The 13,348-nt window shown below is 42.5% G+C and overlaps 1 protein-coding gene across 1 annotated transcript in view; it reads right to left on the minus strand.

Annotated features, from left to right (window-relative positions):
- Positions 1-4,136, minus strand: part of KDSR (3-ketodihydrosphingosine reductase) — a 45,487-nt gene extending 41,351 nt beyond the window's left edge. The window contains exon 1 of the mRNA XM_039525431.1: positions 3,897-4,136. Within this exon, the coding sequence (XP_039381365.1) occupies positions 3,897-4,007 (111 nt within the window). The 5' untranslated portion in view covers positions 4,008-4,136. The remainder of the gene's footprint in view (positions 1-3,896) is intronic.
- Positions 4,137-13,348: the final 9,212 nt, after the last annotated feature.

Genomic DNA, 13,348 nt, shown 5'->3' on the forward strand with positions numbered 1-13,348 from the left:
TGTCACCTACAAAAGCCAGCTCAGGTTTGGGAATCTCCTAACATCCTCAGCCGTGAAGACTGAGGCAAAGAATCCATTTAGTTTCTCCGCAATGACTTTATCATCTTTAAGCGCTCCTTTTGTATTTTCATCGTCAAGGGGCCCCACTGGTTGTTTAGCAGGCTTCCTGCTTCTGATGTACTTAAAAAACATTTTGTTATTACCTTTGGAGTTTTTGGCTAGCCGTTCTTCAAACTCCTCTTTGGCTTTTCTTATTACACTCTTGCACTTAAGTTGGCAGCGTTTGTGCTCCTTTCTATTTGCCTCACTAGGATTTGACTTCCACTTTTTAAAGGAAGTCTTTTTATCTTTCACTGCTTCTTTTACATGGTGGTTAAGCCACGGTGGCTCTTTTTTAGTTCTTTTACAGTTTTTCTTAATTTGGGGTATACATTGAAGTTGGGCCTCTATTATGGTGTCTTTAAAAAGCGCCCACGCAACTTGCAGGGATTTCACTTTAGTCAATGTACCTTTTAACTTTTGTCTAACTAACCCCCTCATTTTTGTATAGTTCCCCCTTTTGAAATTAAAGGCCACAGTGTTGGGCAGTTGGGATGTTCTTCCTACCACAGGGATGTTGAATGCTATTGTATTATGGTCACTATTTCCAAGCGGTCCTGCTATAGTTACCTCTTGGACCAGCTCCTGTGTGTGCCACCAGGAAAAAGAGAGCCTCTGAATATGCTCCAGAATAAAACTGTTTTATCTACTGAGAGATATTCTAAACAATAATTGTATTTATTGTCAAATGGTGATAATTTATTTAAAAGACATCTGAAAATGTCTAATTTGCAACAGTATTCCTTACTTCTCTGTGAAATATGAAAACAGGAAACTCTGGTATGGATCTATTAATGCACAGTTTACATGACTGAAATTAAATTGCATTTAAGTGCTACAGGATTACCAGCATTCCCAAACAACTTTATACATTTAAAAGCTATGCTCAGTTCAGAACAGCCAAAGGTTTCTATATGAAAACATTAAACTAAAAATTTTCCTGAACACAGGTAGGTCTACAAATGTATCTGTTAAAATAATACTTTATGTGATGGAACACCGTGTAAAAAAAAATATTACATGAACAGTTTTTAGAACCCATAAAAACCACACTAGAGCAAATGTTCTCCTTCAATAATGAATTTTTAATTATGCAATTACATCTTCTGAACTCTTTTTGTCATATAATTCCCGTAATAACAGAGTACATAAACTCTAATGCTCTCTGAATGGGGATGGTAATATAAACAGGATCCCCAAAACCTCCTCCTTTTGGCACAATCACCTAAGGTTTTTTACCTAATGTAGCACATAGTAGGTAAACACTGAAATCTAAACTTGTGAAATTTAAATGGCTATTATCAAAGTTAAAATGCCTAAAAACTGAGCTACCTTAGAAAGGTTTGCTGTAAATTTCAGTTAGTCATCCCAAACAGTAATGTTTTGAGAATGAGTGTGACTAAATTCATGTTGAAGAAAACTGTAAAATGGGATCGCTTAAAGTTTGTGGGGCTTTTTCTTTCTAAAAAGGCCTTGATTTTTCCCATTTAAGAATTCTGAGCCATCAGAGTAGTTTTTAGAAAAGGTAAATATGTTGACAGCAACAGATAGACCTAAGGATGTAGGTGCTGTATGTATGAGAAATGGCAATACAAAATGATAAGTGGCTTTATAAAATTCACAATACTAAGAGCACCCTGGTTGCCTGTTCAACGTTATATGCAGGTCAAACACCACAAGTACAGTAATAGGGCAAGATCCTCACCCTTGTTCTAGCCCCTTTACGCTATGTGAGAGGGACAGAGATGCATAAAGGGCCCTAAAACCCCTGATTGTACCTGGTGGAGAATTTTCCCTGGTACTAGCACTGTGGAAATAGCTGCAAAGTTTGCCTTTGGATGACCTTATTGTAAGCCCTAGCACACACGGGCTTTTCCAAGACAGGGGGTGGGTCTGGGCCACAGTGCTGAGAAGATTCCAGGTAACACTGTAGCCCACCATATTGGGGATGCTACTGTAACTTACGCAGGTCTCCAGAGCTGTCTAGGTTATGCTGGTGGCCACTGAAGTTTGCAGAATAGCCCAGTTTGGGCAGATGCAAAGGTAGCTCCTAGGCCTGTGAGTTCTATTTTGTGCCTCTTACAGGTGCAACACAAATTAACCCCCAGTGCTGGTGGTCCACTTGTATTTAGAGGACTGACCTCAAGAAATGCAGAGCACCCACAACTGTCATAGAAATCTATGGAGTCATGGATGCTCTGGCAAATGTTGCTTTAAATGCATATGGGGTGCTTATAGTTTAATTACGTGTGGCTTTTTGTCCCTGCCTTAAAGGCCCATCTTTTTTCCTCATTCCCTATTTATCTGCACATACACTTTCACTATGCCCGCCTCACACCTTCTAAAAACCATGATACCAACAGGCAACCAATAAGCTTCTTATGGAGATGAGGAGTATTTTTAAATTTGAAAAAAGGACATGCCACCTGACCACTTTATTTGTATATTGTCCCCATTTTCCACCACGCTCTGAATTACCTTGAAGAAAGTAAGCCTTAGACTACCAATTCTTTTGTGTTTATAAAACCTGTACCACACTGCAGATGCTACTGGAAACAATAAATATGAAGTATCCAGTAAATCTAGGGTTATAAGTGTCATTAAAGACTAATACATTCAATCTGACAATATAAAATACTGAAAGCAGTGAATTCCCAGTGATTCAGATGCATGTCTTTTGCCAGCTGAGATATGCAATGGTTCCCTAGAGAAAGAGACAGAGCATATTTCTCATTGCTTAGACATTCCCAGTGCACACAATGCTATCTTAAACATGTAGGGCACTGATAGTGACTCCACAGTTAAGAACTACCTATAGGTAGGTGCTCAGCTACTACAGTGAGGACAAAAATATAAATCCCCTGGGTTTAGAAATGTGATGTCCCTTCCTCACCACTTAAGTTACATTATGTCTGAATGTTGGTGAACAGGGCAATCAGTTATCACCATCGCCACCATCTTGTTGTACCACAGGAGTGGTTTTTAAACTGATCCTCCAATCCCACTTAGTCCAGGGGCAGAGGCTGACACAAACTTCTTTTGCTAGGTCTTCTTGTGGGGGGAGGGGCCCAAGCAGGGGTCAAGGAAGCTCGCTGCTTTTAGAGCAAACAATACATATACATACACACACACATACCTCACGCTATATGCACATGTGTGTGTGTGTGTATGTTATACACCCAATCCACACACTATGTGCGCATATATATATATATATATATATATATATATACACACACACACACACACACATATACACACACACCCCACACATGCATATATAAATGCACATAGTGTGTGGATACACACACACACATACACAATGTATCTATACACACACCTATATACACCCCACTGCTTCCATACAATATGCATTTGGATATATACATACACACAACCTATTTATACACACCCCATACACTCCATCCATATACTATAAGTGTATATACAGGCATGCATAGTATACACACACACCCCGCTGCACCCCCACTCTGTGTATAGATGTGTCTACACACAGACACAGGCGCACTACATCCCCACCTCACGTACCAATGCGTCCACACACACTCCCCTGCACGCACCCCACCCGCCGTGTACAGTGAGCACACAGCCATACACACAGCGATGTCCTCGCGGGGTCCCCAGCCATCTCGAGTCACCCTCAGTCCCCCCCAATCCCCAGCCGGGAAACCAGGGCAAGGCGGCACCTTCGCCCCGACACCAGCCTGGCCCCGGGGCCGCCCACCCGCAGGGCGTTGGGGCCGGAGGGGCGGGCGAAGAAGCGCCCCCACACTCACCACGACGTGGGCGCCGGGCAGTTTGAGGGGCTTGGGGCTGATGAGCGGCGACACCATGTAGAGCAGCAGCACGAAGGCCACGACGCAGGCGGCCGCCAGCAGCAGCAACATGGCTCGGGGCGGGCGGGGCCGCGCGGGCTGCTCCGGGGACCGCGGCCGACAGCGCCAGGGGCCAGCTCGCTCCGCAGCGGCAGCCGCTCTGCGCCGCCCCACTCCCGGCCCCGGCCCTAGAGTGCCGCTCCGTCACGGGGGGCGGGAAGGGGCGGGAAAGGGCGGACAGCCGCTCCGCTCCGTGATTGGCCCGCGGGATGGGTGAGCTGCGAGGGGATTGGCTAGCCGGGCGGGTCAGAGCGCGGTGGGGCGAGACCCTGCCCGGGGATTGGCCAGCGTGGCGTAAGGAGCGCGCGGATAGGTTCCCCGTGGGTGCGTTCAGGGAGGCCGTTCGTTAGAGGCAAGGGGGGAGGGGGCTTGCGCGAGCGCCCCCTGGGTGCGAGAGGGGAGTTCGCTCCTGGCCGGGCCTTCCCGATGCCCTGGCCCCGGCCCGGCCCCGGCCCTGGGGGTCAGTCGTCGGGAACGCGCGCGCGGTGAACAGGACGCCGCTGCCGGGGCGCAGGAGGGTCAGGCCGGGCTCGGGGCGGGAGCGCGGAGCTCCTAGCGGCCCCCCCCCTTGTCCCTCCCTGGCAGGAAATTTGGGGACCGGCGGGCTCTGATTTGCAGAGGTGCTGCTGAGCACCCGTAGCTGTCGCTGGATCTCGGCAGGTGCTGCCGCTCGCTTTTGAGCGGCTGTTGAGTAGCTAAGAAAGCGCATGTGGGGGGGGGCGTTCAGAGAGCTAGTAGGTCTGGCTACAGAGCGCGAGCAAATTGTTTGCAGGACCAGCAATTAAAAACACAAAACTGGGCAATCGGAATTAAACAACTCCTCCGCTTTAACTGTTACCGAAATATTGGGTCAGCCTAGCCGAGAGCCAATGACAGCCAGACAGGGATAAGGAAAGGTTGCTTTATGCTGCAGAAAAAAGGAGAGCCCCTGCACCTTGGTACAGAGGGCTTTGCCTTATACAAGTTTTACAGATTTTTTTATACACATTTAGACAAAGACCCTTGCCGTGTTAACACTTGATTGGTGGTTGCCAGACCCCGTACTTTCGCTATTTGGTTAGTGAAAACCGGTTTGGAGCCTGTTCCCTCTGCTTTAAGGCAGAGGAGAAAAGACAGTTTAAAAGTTTAGGTTACTGTGTACATGAGGCTTTTGCTTTTTTCTAGTGGCTGCCTGCTAGTTGTTACCAGTAGCTTTTACAGCCCCCCCTTCGGGCCTGACAAGCCCAAATTGTCAGGCCCGTTACGCAATTTGCGATTAAGCTGGAGGGACAGATACTGGGGGTTTATTATGGACAGCAGAGCATTTGGTTATAGCATTACACAGACATTTATACTTCTGTATTAGACAATAATAAGCAACAGCTGCATTTTGTTTATACATAGGTTATTATGATATTTTGTTTTTTTTACTTTTGAGAGATGCCAGTTTATTTAGACATTATTTACACAAGGTTAAAACAACTTTATACAGTTTTTTTTGCTTGCCTTACACAATTTTTGCTTTTACAAAGAATGTATATGCTATAAATATATAGGCCTCTGAGTTGTCTCAGCCTAGGATATAATAATTATCCCCTGAATGAGAAACACCCACAGATTATATTATTAATAATAGTTGTTCTACAGCATCTTAAAATTGCACACAGCTATTTATGAAGTAAAAAAAACCCAAGGTCCTAGCCCCAAAGAGACTAACCAAGACAGAAAAAAAAGAAGGGTATGAAAATAATACTAGTAGGAGATTAGAGGTATAGAGTGGGAGAAAACTGGAGCTGAGATGTATGCAGAAATCATGCGCAGTTTTGAAGATGAGGGCAAGGAGCCTGAATTTGATACAGTAAATGTGGGAAGCCAGTGATGAGATTTGTAGAGCCCTGTAAATCCACAGATGCAGATATCCACGGACCATTTTTGCAGATCAGATGAGGATACAAATTTTGTATCTGCGCAGAGCTTTAGAGATTTGAGAAGGAGTTGGCATGGAGCGAGAAAAGAAGAGAGACCATTTCAGTTTAAATGTTTTGAATAGAATGGAGCAGGGAGAGAAATATGAGGAAGCAAGAGAGGAAGAATTATATTAGTTGAGAAACTACCAACATGATGGCAAGTGTTTTATCAGTAGGAATGGAAAGAAAATAATGATTGGTAGTAATAAATATAAAAGACATGACAAGACTTGGGGAGAATGTGGGAGACATAGACACCAGCCAAAAGCTGTGTCTGAGCTTGTCTAACCAAAGATGACATGAGGCCCCTTTGCAATCTGTATTCAGGACAGGAAATAGTCTGGAAACCACACGGATGGAATTGATGATCTACTGGAGGACAGAAATCCATTCTCTTATCCTTGGACCGTATCTAACACGGTCAACCTAAAGATACTGCTGTTCTGTCTGAGGGAGGTACAGTAGAACCTCAGACTTACAAACATCATCGTTACGAACTGACCAGTCAACCGCACACCTCATTTGGAACCGGAAGTATGCAATCAGGCAGCAGCAGAGACGGGGAAAAAAAAGAGCAAATACAGTACTGTGTTAAACATAAACTACTACAAAAATAAAGGGAAAGCAGCATTTTTCTTCTGCGTAGTAAAGTTTCAAAACTGTATTAAGTCAATGTTCAGTTGTAAACTTTTGAAAGAACCATCATAATGTTTTGTTCAGAGTTACGAACAGCCTCCATTCCTGAGGTGTTCGTAACTCTGAGGTTCTACTGTACTGGAAGTCCAAGGAAACAAACTAAAATGACTTATATCTTTCCTGGAGGGATGTCACCAGAGAGTAGTGATGAGTACTACCATCAGACCCCTCAGTTGTCTCCGGCTGAATTCTCTCCGTATATCTATTCAGCATTTATATGTAACCACTATTGCTATGTCTACACTGCAATTAAAAACTCACTAACTCAGGATTGGGCTAATAGGCTGTTTAACTGCGATATAGCTATTCGGGCTCAGCTGGTGCCTGGGTTCTAGGACCCTGTGAGGTGGGAGGGTCCCAGAGCTTGAGAGACCTTCACTTATATGCTTTGTAATGTGTGGTATGCATTTAAGAAACTGCATAACATTAATTATTAGTAATATGGTAATTTGAGGATGTAGTTGATGAGGTAAACATCATCCCTAGGCTGAATAAACAGAAAGGTATGCGTGTATAGCAAATAAACTCCAAGGCCAAAGGTCATACATACATAATACCATGTAAATTCAAATGACCAAATTACAGGCGCTGTGGTAACCATAATTGTATATGTCCTCAATTTTGTGCATTTAAAATCTCAACCAAAATCTAGCAATAATAAGTTATGTTACAGGTTGAAGAATATGGAAACAGGTAAGTTATTTGTAATGACCAAAGGCAGCTGGCAATTTTAGTATCAAAGTAATGGGATGGAGTAGCATATAGGTAGCCACACTCAAAATGCCTGCTACAAAAAGTGTCCTTTTTACCTCTTTCTTGGTAAGAAAATATTCCCAAAGTACAACCAGTACCTGTGAGAAGATCTGCCCAATTTCAGATGCTTCCAGGTGAAGGAAAAGATCACTAAAAGTGCAGACAGGCAGGTTGCAGACTCTAGAAACAGTGCTAGTGTCTCTGTCCACTCCTCAATGTGGTGCTGACCAGCAAATTAGAATAAACAGGGACCAGATAACTGGAGCAATAGCTCCGCTTCCCCTCCAGTGGGCACCATTGTGGTGAAAGTCCTTGGTGTGGCCTGGATCTAGCTAAGTCCCACTGTGGGCAAGAAAACAAGAAATGGCATCAGCTACCATTGCCACTTGGCCGGTTTTTGTACTGCCTTGCTGCAGGTTAAAAGATGTGCATATATTGTGGGTTGGTTTTTGTAAAATGGTTCTCTAAAACAGTCTAGCAATTAGGTGCTAGTGCAGACTATAACTTTTTTATTGGTGGGACAGGGATAGACTGACAGTGGCCATTTTTTTCTGGGTCTCAGAGGTGGCCAGCAGCTGCAGCTGCTACAGAGCAATTTCTTGTTCTATTTTTCCAAAAGAGTAAGGCCCAGATCCTCAAAGGTATTGAGGCACCTAATCCCACTGATTTCAATAGGAGTTAGATGCCTCAATACCTTTGAGGATCTGCAACTAAGAACTTCCTTCCCCCCTCCAAACATCCCCTCTGTTGTAATATAATGGCTAGGATGTGACACACAGGAGAGCTGGTATGACACTGACCTTTGTTTCCTGGCTCCAGTAACTTGAAATGTGTCAAGGCTACATGACATGGGTCCCAGGCCCACTCTGGGATTTTGGCTTCTGCTGGAACCAGTCTTGTAATGATGGGAAAAGCTCCAGCCTTCAGATAACTTCCAGCCTGCCCAGCCAGTCTGATTCTCTGCCTTTTCTGTTCCTTCACCTCCTAGGGAAGAACAGTCAGTCAGGGCTGCTGCAGGAGGTAAGCAGATATCATATCAACCAGAAAAAACTAACACAGATTAATGCTGCCATTAATAAAACACATAGCTAGACACATCTGGGATAGAGGTCAGGGCAGAACTGTCAATCCTAATGGTCCAAAAATCATATGGCAGACATCAAAAAAGCATAAAATCGGCTTAAAATCACAAGATTAAAAAAGAAAATGATAATAAATGTTGGGTTCTTTTTATTTTCCTTCTTGTCTATGATCCTTTACATCTAGAAACTTTTCTTCTCAACCATGAAAACTAGAAACTTCTTCCCCGGGTTTTATTTAGACATCTTCTGTCTCTCCCAATTGACTGACAATCAGGGATGGCTATGACATGACTTTGGTATTATCATGGCAGGATGCTAACAGTTTGTTTTCCAAAAGCGAACATCGTGTTCCACTTGTGATGGGGTGAATGCGGGGGGGGTGGGGGGGGGGTGGGAAGCATAAGTTAACAGTGAGAAGATACTGGTCAGCATGATAGACAGTGGTTACATCACATGCCAAGTTTCCTGGCATATAGCTACTTTTGAAACTACTTTAGGGCTAAGTGTATTTGATTTAAGAAACCTGATTGATGTTGAAACCAAGGTTTTTGTTCTTTGCGCCATACATCTCTGAACTGGAGATCCTAGTAAATCTTTGTGAGACTTGTTGCAATATTCCAGCAATGTTAAATGTGCATCCTTGAATCCTCCAGGGCTTGCCTTATTTACTACATTTAGTTCTTTGCTGTTAGCACCAGCTCTTCTGCCAATTCATATAACTGATCATAGGAAGGGCTTGGCATATTTTGAACAAATTTGCCAAAAGGAATTCCCAAAATGAAAATGAGTTACTTATGAATGGTGGAACATTATTATCTGTTATTAACTCATCTGGAATCCCATGAGAAAACTGTGATGTAAGAGTTCAATAATAATAAAAACAATAGCAGTCTACAAATAAGAGGTAATCTTACCCCTCTAACTCAGATAGACATAAACCAAAGTTGGATTAAGGTGATCTGGAATCCCAGTTGGTTTGTGGGTTTCTTTTGCATTCTGTTTCCTGTATTTATTGCAGATTTTATACTTGGTTGCCTTGTCTTCAATAGCAACATTAAAGGCGGGCCAAAATAGGACAACTTGTATTCTTCTCTTACACTTTTCAATATCCACAGAGGCACAGGGGATTAGGTTTAGCATTTCCAACCTCATGCTGTATAGCATAATGACAGAAAATCCTTGGAACAGAATCCCATCCAATGGAGAAATTTAATCTCTATAGTTCCAATATGTCTTTATGCTTCAAGTTGAAGGTGCCTGGGCTTCTTTTGCTGGCCATCCATCTAGAATTACTTTCTCAAGCTATTGTGAGTTTGGGTCATTATGGGCATCTCATTTGAGCTTGTCACATATTGTTTCAGAAATGGGTATTATTGAATTATATTTATTTCAGCCTGTTCCTCTGTCTCTTTTCTTTGCCCCCCGCACTTTTTTTTTTGAACCACACACAGGTGGTCTTGAAACTATATTTACTATAAGAATCTCTGTGTCAGGCCTGTATTTCACATTTAACAAATACTTTTACAATTTCATATTTGTTTTCTTAAATCTAGTCGGAAATTTTACACAATGGTTTCTGTAATTTGACTTCCAGTGGTTTATGATCTTTTTTTCTCCCATGATCTATTTCTGTCCACAAGCGTATTCATTAAACTGCACAAAGCCAATTGCCAGCATTTCTTTTTCAATCTCAGCACAATTCTGTTGTTTTTTTAATCAGGACTTTGGACACATATGGCTCAGGAAGATCATCTTAATGTTCACTATTATGAAGTTAATAGTGGGTACCAATTTTCACCTGTTTAATTTTTGTAATAAACACCAATAAATTTCTGGGGGATATAAACAAAATAAACCTCCAAAACAATGGGCCTTGATGACAATCTATTAAGAGATGCTCCACTCTTCCACTTGAGTAATTTGAAGCTCTTACTCCTCTTTTCCCTTTCCTGAGCTCCCTCCCTCTCTTTTCTAACCAATTACTATTATGGTTATGGTGCACACTGGAACATGGTGAGAACAAAATAAATGGGGTGTAAACAGTTGAGAGACAAGAGCAGAAGCTATTCAGCCCTAGATTTTGGTAATTATCACTTGTCGTCTGACCGTCATACTGTTGCAGGCAGATATGACAAAAACAAATGAGTCAGAAGAAATTATTGTTTATGGAGGCAGATATGATAAAAACAAATGAGTCAGAAGGAATTATTGTTTATGCTTTAGAGATCACGTGGTGTTATAAACACGTGTGAAAGTAAGGTTCCTGCCTTGACTAACACACCATTTAAAGAGGCTGAGGCATCAGAAGGAGGTGAAGCAGACAGAAACCAATCTTGCTAATCTGTGATCTGGTGCTCTAAGCCACTTGGATAGGTAGGGGAGAACAGAAGAAAATAAAATCATATCTTCGCCTCAAAACACAGGTACATCCTCATGACCCACAGTGACACTTGTCCATGGCGGTGCCCCCAAAATCCAAATGTAGGTCAGGATAGCCTAGAGGATGGAAGTTCTTTGTACTGGAGTTGAGCAGTATATTGATTCAACCTCTCACAGCGTAATAAGATTTCTGGGATTTTACCCCATTTTATACATATGATACAACAGCTTAGAGGTTCATAGAAGTTAGCCCAATTTAGATGTAGCAAAAATGTTCCTTAAAAGGAATGCTATACCTGTGGAATGTAGACTTGTAACAGGGTGGAGACCCTGGGGCTAAGACAGCCCTGATTACAGGAGGAGACACACCTGGATTGTATCAAGTGATCCCAGGGTAAAAGGCAGCAGGAAGCTGCTGGGCGAGGGCTTTGTAAATACATATTATAACAGCTGTAGGGCACCAAGAGAGCAATTATGTGCAGCCCAAACTATATCTAAGGACCAGTCTACACTACTGTGCTGTTGTAGTGCATCTGGTGAAGATGCGCTATGCTGACAGGAGAGCACTCTCCTATTGGCATAATTACTCCACCTCAACAAGAGGAGGAAGCTATGTTGGCAGGAGAGCATCTCCCGCTGACGTAGCGCAGTGTGGACAGGCGGTGGCTTTTTCACACCTGTGAACGACCTAACTTACATCGACTTAAGTTGTAGAGTAGACAAGCCCTAAGATTCCGCCATACTTTTTCAGGAGGGAAAAATCTGTAAGGAAAGCTTTGGTATATGTACACTCCTGAAATTCTTTTACAATACAGTGGGAGAGGTGGGAAAATTCTGCTAGCCAAAGCTTGGCTTGAATTTTTTTCAGTATGAGGTAGGATGATAATTCAAGTTTTTATCCCCAAGATGATCATCTGTAAATTGCCACCCCCGAATGACCAAGTGCAATGGTATTTTAAACCATGCCTAATTTGTGCTCCATCAATAAAAGGGTGTGGGGGATGCCCCAGAGGGAGTGAACCTAACAGATAATGATCAAGTGATCTCTCTCCTGCTGTCCATCACCACCCTCTGACAAACACAGGCTAGGGACACCATTCCTTACCCATCCTGTCTAATAGCAATTAATGCACTTAACCTCCATGAATTTATCCAGTTCTCTTTTAAATCCTGTTATAGTCCTAGCCTTCACAACCTTCTCAGGCAAGGAGTTCCACAAGTTGATTGTGCGCTGTGTGAAGAACTTTCTTTTCTTTGTTTTAAACGTGTTACCCATAAATTTCATTTGGTGGCCCCTAGTTCTTATATTATGGGAACAAGTAAATAACTTTTCCTTATTCACTTTCTACACATCATTCATGATTTTATATACCTCTATCATATTCCCCCTTAGTCTCCTCTTTTCCAAGCTGAAAAGTCCTAGCCTCTTTAATCTCTCCTCATATGGGACCCGTTCCAAACTCCTAATCATTTTAGTTGCCCTTCTCTGAACCTTTTCTAATGCCAGTATATCTTTTTTGAGATGACGAAACCACATCTGTACGCAGTATTCAAGATGTGGCTGTACCATGAAATTATATAAGGGCAATAAGATATTCTCCGTCTTTTTCTCTATCCCCTTTTTAATGATTCCTAACATTCTGTTTGCTTTTTTGACTGCTGCTGCACCTGCATGGACGTCTTCAGAGAACTATCCACGATGACTCCAAGATCGTTTTCCTGATTAGTTGTAGCTAAATTACCCCCCATCATATTGTATATATAGTTGAGGTTATTTTTCCCAATCTGCATTACTTTACATTTATCCACATTAAATTTCATTTGCCATTTTGTTGCCCAATCACTTAGTTTTGTGAGATCTTTTTGAAGTTCTTCACAGTCTGCTTTGGTCTTAACTATCTTGAGCAGTTTAGTATCATCTGCAAACTTTGCCACCTCACTTTTTACCCCTTTCTCCAGATCATTTATGAATAAGTTGAATAGGATTGGTTCTAGGACTGACCCTTGGAGTACACCACTAGTTACCCCTCTCCATTCTGAAAATTTACCATTTATTCCTACCCTTTGTTCCCTGTCTTTTAACCAGTTCTCAATCCATGAAAGGACCTTCCCTCTTATCCCATGACAACTTAATTTACGTAAGAGCCTTTGGTGAGGGACCTTGTCAAAGGCTTTCTGGAAATCTAAGTACACTATGTCCACCGGATCCCCCTTGTCCACATGTTTGTTGACCCCTTCAAAGAACTCTAATAGTTTAGTAAGACATGATTTCCGTTTGCAGAAACCATGTTGACTTTTGCCCAACAATTTATGTTCTTCTATGTGTCTGACAATTTTATTCTTTATGATTGTTTCAACTAATTTACCCGGCGCTGATGATAGACTTACCGGTCTGTAATTTGCCGGGATCACCTCTAGAGCCCTTTTAAAATATTGGCGTTACATTAGCTATCTTCCACTCATTGGGTACAGAAGCCTATTTAAAGGACAGATTACA

The sequence above is a fragment of the Mauremys reevesii genome, linkage group 2 (genome assembly GCF_016161935.1).
Source record: "Mauremys reevesii isolate NIE-2019 linkage group 2, ASM1616193v1, whole genome shotgun sequence".
Classification (NCBI taxonomy): Eukaryota; Metazoa; Chordata; order Testudines; family Geoemydidae; genus Mauremys; species Mauremys reevesii.